This window comes from Heterodontus francisci, chromosome 8 (assembly GCF_036365525.1).
Source record: "Heterodontus francisci isolate sHetFra1 chromosome 8, sHetFra1.hap1, whole genome shotgun sequence".
Taxonomy (NCBI): Eukaryota; Metazoa; Chordata; class Chondrichthyes; order Heterodontiformes; family Heterodontidae; genus Heterodontus; species Heterodontus francisci.
In genome coordinates, this window is record NC_090378.1 from 68,203,483 (window position 1) to 68,216,318 (window position 12,836).

Sequence of the window (12,836 nt, forward strand, 5' to 3'; positions counted from 1 at the left end):
TTCCTGTCAGACTGTACAGGAAGCATAATATTTATCCAACTGATCTTAAATACAAAGAATTATTGCAAAGCCAAGTTAAAATGGTTACTAACATGCTAGACTGTCATGCTTTCAACTGTAAAGGAAACACCACCACCTAGTGGAAAATTAATATGCTTTTACCTCTGGCTGCCTTCACATTAAATCTCAATCTTCTCAGTGCTTCCTCTGTATCAAAGTTGCACTTAACCAACTCATACAATGCCTGAGAAAGATAAAGATTAAAGGAACACTCATATCTGTGGATTTTTCTGCATTAGTAACCAAATGTTATAACATTTTATTTTCTTATAAGCTTTACTGTCTGTTAAGATATTTTGAAAGGTTCTCACCTAAAACAAAGTTTTAGTTTGTAAAATTAGTTGGTTTGTAAAATTAGATGCATGAAAACAATTTTTGAGTAGTAACCCATGGTTAAATGATTGTGGGTATTCATTTACGACCATATTTAATACAATTCAGCTAATGATAAAACTTCACGTTTTAGTGTGTGTCAGATTTGTTTAACATATAGGTATCAATGTAAAATAGATAAACTACAGTTACACGTTGATATAGTGCAACATGCTACTTGTGCAATAACCTTAATACTTCACTTCAAAAAGCTATCTTCTCCTTGGAGAAATATCCAACAAGATGACACCCTGTGTTATCAGCTTCTTTCGTTACATAAAACAAAAAAGGTTCTACATCATAATATAATGTCTTGTGGTCCAAAAATAACTTAGCTTGATTAGCATTGGTAAAGTTTATTACCAGTAGGAAGGTTTACATATCTGTGTAATCAAGAAAAGTTTAACTTTAGTTGTAGGTGTTACTAGCATAAACACAGTAAATTCTACTATACGTAGGAATTATTCTAAGTTAATTAAGTAATTAAAGTAAATTAACTAATAGCATAAGTAACAATGGCAGTACAGGTGTTATGTTGCAGCAGTGGTACGTGGGAGCTTTTGGATGCCAAGGTGATCCAGGACAAACACGTCTGCAGAAAGCATAAACAGCTATAGGAATTCCGGATCAGGATTATTGATCTGGAAGCTGAACAGCAAACACTGCACAACATAAGGGATGGGGAGAACTACATGGACACTTTGTCTTCCGGAAGACAGTCACATCTCTTAGAACAGGGTCATCTGTTTTGGTCAGCAGTGAGGGACAGGAGGATGTGACATGAGCAGTGTGGCAGGTAAAGGGATTGAGCAGACAGTAGTGGAGGAGCCTCAGACTTTACAATTGTTAAACAGGTTTGAGGTGCTCTCAACCTGTGTGGATGAAAGCGAGGTCTGCAGAGTGGAGGAACAGACTGGCCATAGCACTGTGGTACAGGATGCCTTTCAAGTGGGGGGGGAACAAAAAGGAATGTAGTAGTAGTAGGGGGATAGCATAGCGAGGGGGATTGATACTGTTCTGTGCAGCTGAGAGCGCGAGTCCAGAAGACTGTGTTGCCTACCCGGTGCCAGGTTTCGGGACATCTGCTCAGAGCTGGACAGGAACTTGTGAGGGAGGGGCAGTATCTAGTTGTTGTGGTCCATGTAGGTACCAACAACATACATACGACTAGGAAAGGGGTTCTGCTTAGACAGTATGAGGAGCTAGGCACCAAATTGAAGAGCAGAACCTCAAGGGTAACAAACTTTGGATTAATTACCTGAGCCACGTGCCAACTGGCAGAGGGCAAATAAAATTAGTGAAATGAGTACATAGCTCAAAGACTGGTGTGGGAAAAGTGGGTTTCGGTTCGTGGGGCACTGGCACCAGTACTGGGGAAAGTGGGGGCGATACCATTGGGATGGTCTGTACCTGAACAGTGCTGGGACAAGTGTTCTAGAAAACCATATAACTAGGGAAGTAGAGAGGGCTTTAAACTAAACTGGTGGTGGGGGGGGGGGGGGGGGGGGAAGAGAAAAAAAGAGGGTGAGGGATTAAGCTTGAGTAGATGTAACAAATCAACGGGTAGAGTCAAGGCAGGAGGCCAGAATACTAATATGGGAAATGAAGGTCAGAGAATGGAAGGAAGGGACAGAGAAAAAAAAACCTAAGAACACAACAGGCAAGACTAGATGTTACAAAGATAACAAAAAGACGAAACTAAAGGCTCTGTATCTGAATGCACGTAGCATTCATAAAGTAGACAAACTGATAGCGCACATTGAAGTAAATAAATATAATCGAAAGCCATTATGGCGACGTGGCTGCAGAATGACAAGAATTGGGTCCTAAATATTATGGGGAATATGACATGCAAGAAGAATAGGAAGCTAAGTAAAAGGTGGAGGGGTAGCACTGTCAATCAAGGATGGCACTGGTACAATAGTTAGAGATGACCTTTGTACATCCTGATCTATCAGTTTGGGTGGAGATGAGGAACACTAGAGGAAAGAAGTCACTAGTGGGAGTGGTATACAGGCCCCCTAACAGTAATCACAATGTAGGACAAAGTATAAAAGAAGAAATAGGCTGCGTTTGCTAACAATGCAATCACTAGGTGGCGCTGCACTGGCACAAATGCAGCCTGTTCAACTAAAATGTCACAGTCTGTGACATTCAGGCAGCTGCCAGGACTAAAGATGGCACTGCTCAAATGATCACACAAAGGCAACGTAAACCCATGGCAGCACACAATGGCTGGAGAGAGAGAGAGCGACCGAGTGGGGAAGCAGGGACGAGTGGCTAGAGAGAGCAGGCGGGCGAGGGGCGCGGGCGGGGAAGCAGGGCGCAGGCAGGCGGGGAGGGGTGGAGTGGGGGAGGAGGAGAGCGCACCCAGACCCTCCACCACCAAGGTCTTCGGCCGCTCTCTCTCTTCCTCCACGTTACGTGATGACGTCATCTACGCATGCGCCAACCAGTCCTGGCAATGCAGAACACAGCGCATGCGCAGAGAACAGGAGCCCGTTTGCACATGTGCGCAGGTTGGTGCAGTCGGATGACATCAGCGGCCAGCTGCGTTGTCAAGAATCACTTTGGAAGAAATATTGGGTGCTTGTGATATAGGGATGGCAATAATCATGGGTGATTTTAATCTACATATAAAATGGAAAAATCAGACTGGCAACACTAGCATGGATGATGAGTTCATAGAATACTTTCGAAATAGTTTCTTAGAGCAGCACGTTCTGGAACCAACCAGAGATCAGGTTATATTAGACTTGGTATTGTGTAACGCGACAGAATTAATTAGCGACCTCAGAGTAAAGGCACCTCTCGGAAGCAGCCACCACAATATGAATGAATTTTACATCCAGTTTGAAAGAGAGGAAAGAGTGGGTCTAAGACATGTATTTTAAACTTAAATAAGGGCAACTATGTGGGCATGGATGCTGAGCTAGCTGAAGTAAACTGGGTTACTAGGCTAGGAGAATAGAGAAGCAGTGGCAGACATTTAAGGGGATATTTCCGAATACTCAGAATAATATTTCTACTATCTGTGGTTAACTAAAGTTAAAGAAAGCATCAAAGTTAAGGAAAAAGCACATAATTGCACAGAGATGAGTGGCAGATCAGATGATCGGTCAGAATATAGAACAGGAAAGAATGACTAAAAGGTTAATCAGGAGAAAGAAATTAAGAGTATGAGAGAAAACTAGCTAGAAATGTAAAAACAGATAGCAAGAGTTTCTACAGGTATTTAAAAAAGGAAAAGAGTGTTGGTCCTCCAGAGAATGAGAATGGGGAGTTAATTGTACATTATAAGGAAACGGCAGATGAACAAATATTTTGCTTCTGTCTTCACTATAGAGGATATAAAAAGCATTCCAGTAATAGCTGTAAATCAGGGAGGTGAAAGTAAGAGAGGAACTTGGTGAAATTACAAATCACCAGGGAAACGGTACTGAGCAAATTGATGGAGCTGTGGACTGACAAGTCCCTGAGTCATAGAGTTATACAGCACAGAAACAGGCCCTTCGGCCCATCGTGCCCATGCAGGCCATCAAGCACCTATCTATTCTAATTCCATTTTCCAGCACTTGGCCCATCGCCTCGTAAGCTATGGCGTTTCAAGTGCTCATCTAAATACTTCTTAAATGTTGAGGGTTCCTGCCTCTACCACCCCTTTAGGCAGTGTGTTCCAGATTCCAACCACCCTCTGGATGACATTTTTTTTCCTCAAATCCCCTCTAAACCTGCTGCCCCTTACCTTAAATCTATGCCCCGTGATTACTGACACCTCCGCTAAGGGAAAAAGGTCCTTCCTATCTACGCCTCATAATTTTGTATACCTCCTCAAGTCCCCTCTCAGCTCGAAGGAAAACAACCCAAGCCTATCTAGTCTCTCTTCATAGCTGAAATGCTGCAGCCAAGGTAATATCCTGGTGAATCTCCTCTGCACCCTCTCCAGTGCAATCACATCCTTCCTATAGCGTGGCAACCAGAACTGTACACAGTACTCCAGCTGTGGCCTAACGTGCACTTTATACAACTCCATCATAACCTCTCTGCTCTTAGTCCTGATGGGCTTCATCCTGGGTCTTAAAAGAGGTGGCTAATGAGGTAGCAGGTGTGTTGGTGTTAATTTTTCAAAATTTGCTGGATTCTGGAAAGGTTCCATCAGACTGGAAAGAGGCAAATATAACCCCTCTATTCAAGAAGGCAGGTGAGGGGGGAACACAGAGAACAGTTAGCTTGACGTCTGTCATAGGGAAGGTGCTAGAATCGATTAAGGAGGCTATAGCTGGGCACTTAGAAAAACTCAAGGTAATCAAGCAGAGTCAGCATAGTTGTGTGAATGGGAAATCATGTTTAATCAATTTATTGGAGTTCTTTGAAGGAGTAGCATGCGCTGTGGATAACGGGGATCCAGCTGACTTACTGTACTTGGATTTCCAGAAGGCTAATGACAAGGTGCCACATAAAAGGTTATTGCGCAAAGTAGGAGCTCATGGTGTAGGGGGTAACATAGAAGGTTGAGTGGCAGACTGACAGAAAACAGAGAGTATGCATAAATTGGTCCTTTTCTGATTGGCAGGATGCAACGACAGGAGTCCCGCAGAGGTCTGCGGCTGGGGCCTCAACTTTTTACAATTCATATCAATGACTTAGATGAGGGGAGCGATGACTTGATATCTAAATTTGCAGATGACAAAGATAGGTAGGAAAGGATGTTGTGAAGAGGACATAAGGAGGTTGCGTGAGTGGGCTAAAATCTGGCAGATGGAGAATGTGAGAAATTGTGAAGTTGTTCACTTTGGCAGGAAGAATCAAAAAAAAAAAGAGTATTTCTTAAACAAAGAAGCACTGCAGAATTCCGAGGTGCAGCGGGATCTAGGTGTTCTAGTGCAGGAATCACAAGAAGTTAATATGCAGGTACAGCAAGTCATAAAGAAGGCTAATGGAATGCTATCCTTTAAGAGAGGAACTGAAAATAAAAGTAAAGATGTTATGCTTTAGTTGTACATGGCATTGGTGAGACAACATCTCGAATACTGTGTGCAGTTTTGGTCTCCTTATTTAAGGATGTAAATGCGTTGGAGGCGGTTCAGAGGAGGTTTACTAGATCGATACCTGGAATGAGCTGTTTGTCTTGAGAAAAGGTTTGACAGACTGGGCTTGTTTTCACTGGAGTTTAGAAGAGCGAGGGGAGACTTGATTGAAGTATACAAGATCCTGAATGGCCTTGACAAGGTGGATGTGGAGGGGATGTTTCCTTTTGTGGGTGAGTCCAGAACTAGGGGGCACTGTTTGAAAATTAGGGGTCGCCCTTTTAGGACACAGAGGAGAATTTTTTTTCTGAAGGTTGTGCGACTTTGGAACTCTGCCTCAGAAGGTGGCAGAGGCGGGGTAACTGAATGTTTTTAAAGGCAGAGGTGGATAGATTCTTGTTAGGCAAGGAAATCAAAGGTTATCAGGGGTAGATGGGAATGTGGAATTCGAGACACAAACAGATCAGCCATGATCTTATTGAATGGTGGAGCAGGCTTGAGGGGCCGAATGACCTACTTCTGCTGCTAATTCATATGTTCGTATGTAAGTATAAGCTATTAAGATTGCCACCTGCCAGTCAGTCACCTTTGTATTACGGTGACAAAATCTTTCTTTGCAGTGTTTATTTAGTAGCAATGCCCTTACATTCAACTAATAAAGACCATAAATGCTACACTGCATACACCCCAATAGTGTCTTGTCAGTGAACTTGAGGATAATTCAAATTTAAACAATTGATTAATATGGTTAGAAATATTTGCTCGCATTTCAATGAGAAAGAAAAATTCTATGGGGAGGACCCACCATCTGCGGGTAACTAAAAAAGTTAAAGAGAGTATCAAACTTAAAGAAAAAGCATATAACTGCGCAAAGATGGGTGGAAGGTCAGAATATAAAAATCAAAGAACTAAAAGATTAATTAGGAGGGGAAAATTAGAATACGAGAGAAAGCTAGCTAGAAATATAAAAACAGTAAGTTTCTATAAATATTTAAAAAAGAAATGAATTAACAAAGTGAGAGTTGGTCCTATAGAAAGTGAGTCTGGGGAATTAATAATGGAAAATAAGGAGAAGGCAGATGAATTGAACAGGTATTTTGCATTGGTCTTCACCACAGAGGATACAAGTAACATCCCAGAAATAGCTGGAAATCAGAAAATGGAAGGGAGGGAGGAATTCAAGAAAATTACAATCACCAGGGAAGTGGTACTGAACAAATTGTTCGAGTTGCGGGCTGACAAGTCCCCGGGTCCTGATGGACCATCCTAGGTCTTAAAAGAAGTGGCTACTGTGATAGTTGATGCGTTGGCTTTAATTTTCCAAAATTCCATAGATTCGGGGAAGGTTCAATTAGATTGGAAAATAGCCAACGTAACTCCTTTATTCAAAAAGGGTGGGAGACAGAAAGCTACAGGCCAGTTAGCTTAACATCTGTCATAGGGAAAATTTTAGAAGCTATTATTAAAGACATTATAGAAGGGCACTTCGAAAAATTCAAGGTAATGAAGCAGAGTCAACATAGTTTTGTGAAAAGGAAATCATATCTACCCAATTTATTGGAGTTCTTTAAAGTAGTAACTTTTGCTGTGGATAAAGGGAAACTGATGGATGTACTGAGATTTCCAGAAGACATTTGATAAGGTGCCACATCAAAGGTGATTGCGGAAAATAAATGGTTTAGGGGGTAACATATTGGTATGAATAGAAAATTGGCTAGCTAACAGGAAGTAGCAGGCATAAATGGGCCATTTTCTGGTTGGCAAGATGTAACGAGTGGTGTGCCACAGGGATCAGTGTTGGGGCCTCAACTTTTTACAATTTATTTAAATGACTTGGATGAAGGGATCGAAGGTCTGGTTGCTAAATTTGCTGATGACACAAAGATAGGTAGGAAAGTAAGTTGTGAAGAGGACAAAAGGAGGCTACAAAGGGATTATAGATAGGTTAACTGACTAGGCAAATATCTGGCAAATGAAGTATAATGTGGGAAAATGTGAAATTGTCCATTTTGGCAGGAAGAATATAAAAGCAGCATATTATCTAAATAGTGAGAGGTTGCAGAGCTCTGTGATGCAGAGGGATCTGGGTGTCCTAGTGCATCAATCGCAAAAGGTTAATATGCAGGTTGAGCAAGTAATTAGGAAAACTAATAGAATGTTATCATTTATTGCGAGGGGAATTGAATACAAAAGTACGGAGGATATGCTTCAGTTATACAGGGCATTGGTGAGACCACATCTGGAGTACAGTGTACAGTATTGGTTTCCTTATTTAAGGAAGGATGTAAATGCAGTTCAGAGAAGGTTTACTAGACTAATACCTGAAATGGGCAAGTTGTCTAATGAGGAAAAGTTGGACAGGCTAGATTTGTATCCTCTCGAGTTTAGAAGAGTAAGAGGCGACTTGATGGAAATATACAAGAACTTGAGAGGTCTCGATGGGGGATATGGAAAGGGTGTTTCCTCTTGTGGAACAATCTAGAACTAGTGGTCACTGTTTAAAATAAGTGGTCATGACTCTTTGGAACACTCTTCATCAAAAGGCGATGGAAGCAGAGTCTGAATGTTTTTAAGGCAGAGGTAGATAGATTCTTGATAGGGGGTGAAAGGTTATCGGGGTAGATGGGAATGTGGAGTTGTGATTAGAATCAGATCAGCCATGATCTTGTTGAATGGTGGAGCAGGCTCGAGGGGCCTACTCCTGCTCCTAATTCCTATGTTCATATGCAGGGTAAACATGGATATGGGCTGCTTGGAGCAAATAGCTTGCTTCTGTGTTGTAATTTTATTTGCCTGGCAATTGCTTTCTGGAAAACAATCTCTCTGGGGCAGGTGCTGGGGACAGAAAGAAGAGAGAAACATTGTATTAGTGTTTTCAGCAAACCATCCCAGCAAAGGATAGAGTAGCTGTCAGCCAATGTGAGGAGTGCACATAGCTTCATTAGGTAGAGGGACAGGGTGCAAAGAGATGATTCAAGACTTAATTTGGAATCATGACTATTAGCAGGTGAGCTAGAAAATGACTGGATACTGACAGAGGACCAGGACATGATGCTGGATTCAGCAGGTTACGATAATCATGTAGTAAACAGCAGGTATATTTGAAAACTTAAAATAATTTTTTTCCAAGATTGTCTTACATAGGAATTTAATTCACCCAGAAATTCTATTAATAGATATAACTTGTCTGTATGTGCTGCTGCAATCATTTGGGAATTGAATTTGCTTCATATTATAAATTTAAAGCAAGGTCTGATGCGAAATTCTATTTAAAGACCAAAATGGCATTTTATGAAGGAAGTAGAGAGAGACAATGCTTTGGTAACCAAGTAAACATTATTCACATTTTCAACAACAAGCTAAAATGTTACATTCATGTATAAATTGCTCAACTGTAACAGATAAAACAACCACTTTCAATTTCAAAATGCATGACAAACCTGCTCATTGTCTTTTATATGCGAGCCTTCTGGTATTGCATCCAATCCTTTCTCCTCACCTGTGCGCTTACTAGCATCACAAAGAAATTCCACCACTTTATTCTCAGGCAGAAAATCAGGATTCCACAACAACTGGTCTTCATTCTCATATACTAGACATAGATTTTTATAAGATCCATTAGTGCACAGCTTTACCTAAGCCACATACTTGTGTTCGCTACGCATCTTTTTCTTAAAAAAAAGGGCACTACTTTTATAAAGATATGACAAATCCTTACGACTTACACAGGAAACATTAGGCGAATTAAAAGCAAACAATGAATAGTCTTTCTTTTCCATTCAGTATTTTTTGTTCAAGTGGCAACTCATTATGACAGTTTTTCATCCAAGTAACTACTCTTTACGTGCAAGCCTAGACAAAAATGTCAGCAGGCTCTTTGACAGGTGGGGCTATCAGTGCCATGTCCAATCCTTGTTCACACACATGCAGTTTTCAGGAAGTTGGATAACAATCAGGAGAAGCAAACTATGCTAACTCCATTCTGGCCCAAAGATACCAAGGCTTATTGCAGCACCCCATCACCATCCTGGCAGAGATGAACTAACACAAACCAGGGATCAAACCTGAAACCCCTTCTTGGTCACATGACTCAGAGGGTCTATGTAATAAATACCCAGGTTTAAAACAAGAAAGCTTCCAAGCAGTAGGATTAATCTTGAATTGCTCTAGCAAAGTCAGTGCAGACACGATGGACCACATGGCCTGCTTTCTTGTAGAATCTTTGACTTTTGTTATAAAAGGTTGACACACTTAGTCTCAGAGTCTATGTAACTCAGAAGTGGTAAAAATTTGGTCACTCTTACTCCAAACTGCCAAAGATGGCAGCTAGAATTCTCATGTATGGACATCAAATGTGAACAGAACTGAACACAGTTGTGATGTCTCCACAGTGGAATAGACTGCCACTACTCAAACATGGCGACAACTGTGGAATCATACCACAACAGTCATTGTTTAATGTACAAATTCTATGTAAAGTTGGAGAAGTTCACTGTGGATTACCATCCAGAAGGCACGATTAGTACCAAAGATTGTTGCTGTGCCTTCCAACCCTCCCCCATCCTGGCAAAATAGTATCTTCCACAACACATGGTTCAAACAAGTTGTTAGAGTATTGTGTTATGTAAACAACACAAAGGAAACAATTTCTGGAGAAGTAAATTTCTCTTAAAGGTTGGAGTTGATTTGTTCAAGTTGGAGGCTAAAAGACTTGTTCAGAATGTTTAAGGGGAAGTGTGAAAAAGGGAGTTTGGTAAGTGAGTGAAATTAAGGGTTAATCTCTCAAGACTAGTTTTTTGTTTTGTTTACATCCAGCAATTAACTGAAAGGAATTTCAATTAAGAGGTAAGTTAGGCTCCTTGCAGTTTTAAACAGGGGTACTGTTACAACCAGGTGAGAAAGGGGTCTAGGGTTCCCTTTCAGCCTGCACCTGGTCTTACCGTAACAGGGTTTAATTTTCAGCTCCCCCTTGGTAAATCCTTGTTCACCACTTTCCAATTATAAAGGCAAAGAAACCAGCACAAACAGGCTTTCTTAGGTTTAAAGAAGAAAAGTTGAAATTTATTAAACAAACTCTAATTCGGTTAATGCCTACGGATACACGACACGCCCACACTAGCATACATACGCGATACACACATGCAAATAAAGACAGAAAAGAGAAGAAAAATAACGTAAAAAGTTTGAGACAATATCTGAAGAGTTTTTGTCACGGTTCTTCGAGCTCATTGTAGAGTCCTTGATTGTAGGTAGATCTTGCTTTTCTTTGGGGCCCAGTATTCTTCTTAAACCTTGTTCACTGAGGAGACTTTTCTCTCTTGGGGTTCATGTGTCTTCAGTGGATTCAGAGGCTTGTGAGAAAGAGATGGGAGCAGGCAGGAGAGATCTTCTCAATTTAGGAGCAAACAGTCTCAGTTCAAACTGTTTGTACAATTCAGAAAAACCCAGGTGACCAAGCAGGTTAGTCATGTGACTAACTGGTCTGACAACGCCTTGGACTGTATCACTTTAGCAGTCTCTGGAATGCTCCTCTTACACACAATAGCTGGTGATCAAGGTCCATTTGGGTTGAATGGGTCAGGGAATGGTCCTTTGTCCTTCCAATCACTGTCTGTTAATATGCAAGTGTCTTTTCCAGCCACGGCTGATCTAACAAGTCCTTTCTTCACTCCAGTAACAGCTTAAAAATCAACGCTCATGACAAAATTAATTCTTGGCAGGTGGAGGCCTTGCATGATACCTTCACACCCAGCGGAATGAAATGCGATTTGAGAAAAGGCGCATTTCATTAAAAGGGTCGAGAGAAAATAGAAGATACAGCAAATAAAAGCACGCACTTCTCTCATTCATTCACAAATCATAAAACATATTAAAATCGCCCCTTTTTTGGCATCCTAATGAACATGTGGTTCTTTTTTGGGGAAGTTTCTCTTCCATTTGCCCATTTCCATGGCTGCCTAGGGTTTTTGTTGCTGCTCAGGTAATTTTTTCCCAAGAGAGTCAGTAGCAAGCAGGTCTATCCTGAACTCTCCCAGTGCTTTGCCGAGTCATGCAAAGCTTTTGACTTTAGGGAGATGGGTGGTTCTTTTTTCCCTGACTGTGGAGAAGGATTCTTTGCTAATCTCTCCTTTGTACTCTGGGAGGCTCCTGCCTGCAGATATTTGTGCAGATTCTACTGCACTTCCCTGTGGCACTTCAACTAGGTGAGGCATCACCCTCACGGTTTCTCTGACCCCCTAAAGGTCTCTCTTTGTCTCTGCAGGTTCCTGTAAATGCTGTTAGCAACTCTGGTGGGGTGCTTCTAGTGTCTGCATTTACATAGGAGGATGTGGGGTCTAACTTTTCACATTTTCTGGGGTTGGCTGACCGGACAGTAGGGGTTTTCATCCAGGATTTCTCTCAGACTTCCTTTAACCTATCCTCTTGGTCACTTTATCCCCTTCTCTTTCTAAACTTTTGCCAGCCTCGTGCCTGCCTGTCCCCTTTTGTTCTCGGCGGGGGCCCTTTACAGTTCACCAGCCCTCTGCAGGAGGGTCCTCCTAACACTGGTACAGGACTTAGGGGTGCAGGTTTCAATATAGGTTGGAGTTTCCTCAACCTGGCACATGTGGCAACTCCTGCACTACTCCACCACATCTTTGTGGAGTTTTGGCCAGTCAAACTGCTGTCGTATGCAGGCTTTGGTCTTTTGTATTTCTGCACGTACAGCCACTGTAGTCTTGTAGACCCTTAATATTTCTCTCCGGTACCTCTGCGGCACCACTAACTTGCTCTCAGTTCTGTGAGGAAAACTCCATTTCCTCATCAGCAGGGAGTCCCTCTGCTTCACTTTCAGACTGGGCAGCCTGTGCTAACTTTCGCAATACCGGGTTGGATCACTGAGCTTCACCTAGAGAAAATTCATTTAATTCATTCCCGGGGGTCCCCTAACTTCCCAAAGAAAGTCTGACAGACAGACAGACCTGGTCATCTGCCTGCAGTGTCAATTCAGTCTCCTCTGGGGGGAGCTGGTTTGATCATGGCTTGATCCACTACACATTCAGGGAAACTGCAGGGGTCCGTCTCCTGCCAAGGCCCTGTCTCTCTGACCTCCTGTGGTATTTCTTTCGCTACTAGGGGGGCTACCACCAGATCACTACCTCGTAACAGGTCAACCCCATCCACAGGCAAACTAGAAAACTGGTCTTGAAACTAGGTTGCACTTCAGATGCACCCAAATATACAAGTACAGGCATACATTGCCCTCCAATAACATTCACCACCATTATGGCGTTCACTGCACTCTCTGGGGGAAAGTTCAGGCCTTTGCCCAGTAAAATAGATTTTGTGGCCCGCGTCCCTGAGAATTACTATGTGCTTGCTTGTCCCACTCGAAGG

The 12,836-nt window shown here is 42.0% G+C and overlaps 1 protein-coding gene across 8 annotated transcripts in view; it reads right to left on the reverse strand.

Moving 5' to 3' along the window:
- The window catches only part of LOC137372885 (mesoderm induction early response protein 1-like), a 75,911-nt gene that overhangs the window by 21,219 nt on the left and 41,856 nt on the right, over positions 1–12,836 (reverse strand). For all 8 annotated transcript variants that reach the window (XR_010975517.1, XR_010975518.1, XM_068037281.1 and 5 more), the window contains 2 exons: positions 8,900–9,051; positions 163–244 (listed from right to left, as the gene is read on the reverse strand). Coding sequence is in view for 6 of the 8 variants with exons in the window: in XM_068037281.1 (XP_067893382.1) it covers positions 163–244; positions 8,900–9,051 (234 nt within the window). In the remaining 2 variants the exon portion in view is untranslated. The remainder of the gene's footprint in view (positions 1–162; positions 245–8,899; positions 9,052–12,836) is intronic.